The sequence below is a fragment of the Cyprinodon variegatus genome, unplaced genomic scaffold, assembly GCF_000732505.1.
Source record: "Cyprinodon variegatus isolate N-32 unplaced genomic scaffold, C_variegatus-1.0 Scaffold1053, whole genome shotgun sequence".
NCBI lineage: Eukaryota > Metazoa > Chordata > Actinopteri > Cyprinodontiformes > Cyprinodontidae > Cyprinodon > Cyprinodon variegatus.
The window spans coordinates 8459-10022 of record NW_015151506.1 but is presented as its reverse complement, the minus strand read 5'-3'; the positions used below and the strand labels follow the sequence as shown (position 1 = coordinate 10022).

At 36.3% G+C, this 1564-nt stretch overlaps 1 protein-coding gene across 1 annotated transcript in view; it reads left to right on the top strand.

Annotated features, from left to right (window-relative positions):
• Positions 1–297: 297 nt before the first annotated feature.
• Positions 298–1564, top strand: part of LOC107101097 — a 5317-nt gene continuing 4050 nt past the window's right edge. The window contains exon 1 of the mRNA XM_015399861.1: positions 298–901. Coding sequence (XP_015255347.1) covers positions 600–901 — 302 coding nt within the window. The 5' untranslated portion in view covers positions 298–599. The remainder of the gene's footprint in view (positions 902–1564) is intronic.

Sequence of the window (1564 nt, the reverse complement as noted above, 5' to 3'; positions counted from 1 at the left end):
TAGGTTAAAATTTACTCGAGTAAAAGTAAAAATTACATATTTCAAAAACTACTCAGAAAATTACAAATTACTCATAAAAAGTTATCAATTACAGTAACTTGAGTAAATGTAATTCATTACTTTCCAAACTTCAGTTTCTGCACTGGAAAACGACCCAGAAATAAGTAAAAAGTTCTTAAATTAAGTGTATTAACCTTAATTTGAGCAGGTAAATGAGATCATTTGCCAATGGAATGAGTATTTTTACTCTTAAAATTAGATATTTAGATAAAAGGCTCTTGAAATAAGTCAATGCAATTGTGTTTTCTTATTTTAAGTGTAAATAGTCAAAATGTCTCCTTTACCTCCTCAATTCAAGAACAAATTCACTTATTTTAAGAAAAAATGACTTATCTAGATTTCAACTTTTTCCAGTGCAGCTGGAGTCGTTTCCGGATCCAGTAATTTTTTTAGTTTCCAGTTTTCTGTTACATCTCTTGCTGTGCTTTGTGTCACCACTCCTGTAAACCGATCCAGAAGAGAAGGGAAGGGTTCGCCTACTCCCCACCTGACCAGCTCTGCATCATTAATGATCATGTATCATTGATGGTGTTCTCTGAATGAAGCGCAGCCTCCTCCAAACTGTTCATCACGCTCCCGTCCTCAGGGCTCTATCTTCAGCTGAGAGCTTCCATCCAGGTGAAACGTCCCAGATGGTCGTACCCGGTGGAGCTGCTCCCCCCATGACTGTCATCGGCTTGGCCGTTAACCGGCTGTGGCCGGTTGGATCCGTCCAGAGGAGATCCCAGCTGGTGTCTGGCTCTGTGAGGCCGGCGCGCAGGAGCAGAGCCCCTCTGAGGCTGCCCTCTCTGGAGGCTGCAGCCAAAGGACCGGGCAGGGGGACCGGCACGGACCGCCTCAGGTAAAAACACTGGAAAAAATCAAAATCTAGATAAGTCATTTTATCTTAAAATAAGTGCATTTGTTCTTGGATTGAGGAGGTTAAAGCATCACTTTACCAACGGAACAAGACTATTTATATTAAAAAATAAGACAACACAATTGCATTGTCTTATTTCAAGTGCATTTTATCTAATTATTTTATTTTAAGAGGGAAGATACTCATTCCATCGACAAGCCATCTCATTTTCCTACTCAAATTAGGGGTAAATACACTTCATTTAAGAAAGTTTTACTTATTTCTAGATTGTTTTTTCAGTGAAATAGCTGCTGCCATCTGGAACAAGTGAAAACCTGCAGTTTATGGAATAAAATCCATAACTATCTCTAATACATTTAAATCCTGGGATCTAACAGCTTATTGGAGTTAATCTTATTTATTCAGAAATGGCAAAAAAGGCTCTTATTGAATTAAAGACCTTCTGCTAAAATGTAAATCTAAAAAAGTTATTTTTTTCTTGAAATAAATACATTTTCCTTGAATTAAATAGGTAAGTGAGACACTGCCGATGTAATAAGACAATTTACATTTAAAATAAGAAAAAAACAACCTCACACTGTAAAAAAATCTAAATCTAGATAAGTTGTTTTTACTTAAAATAAGTTTTTAGTCATTTATAAATTT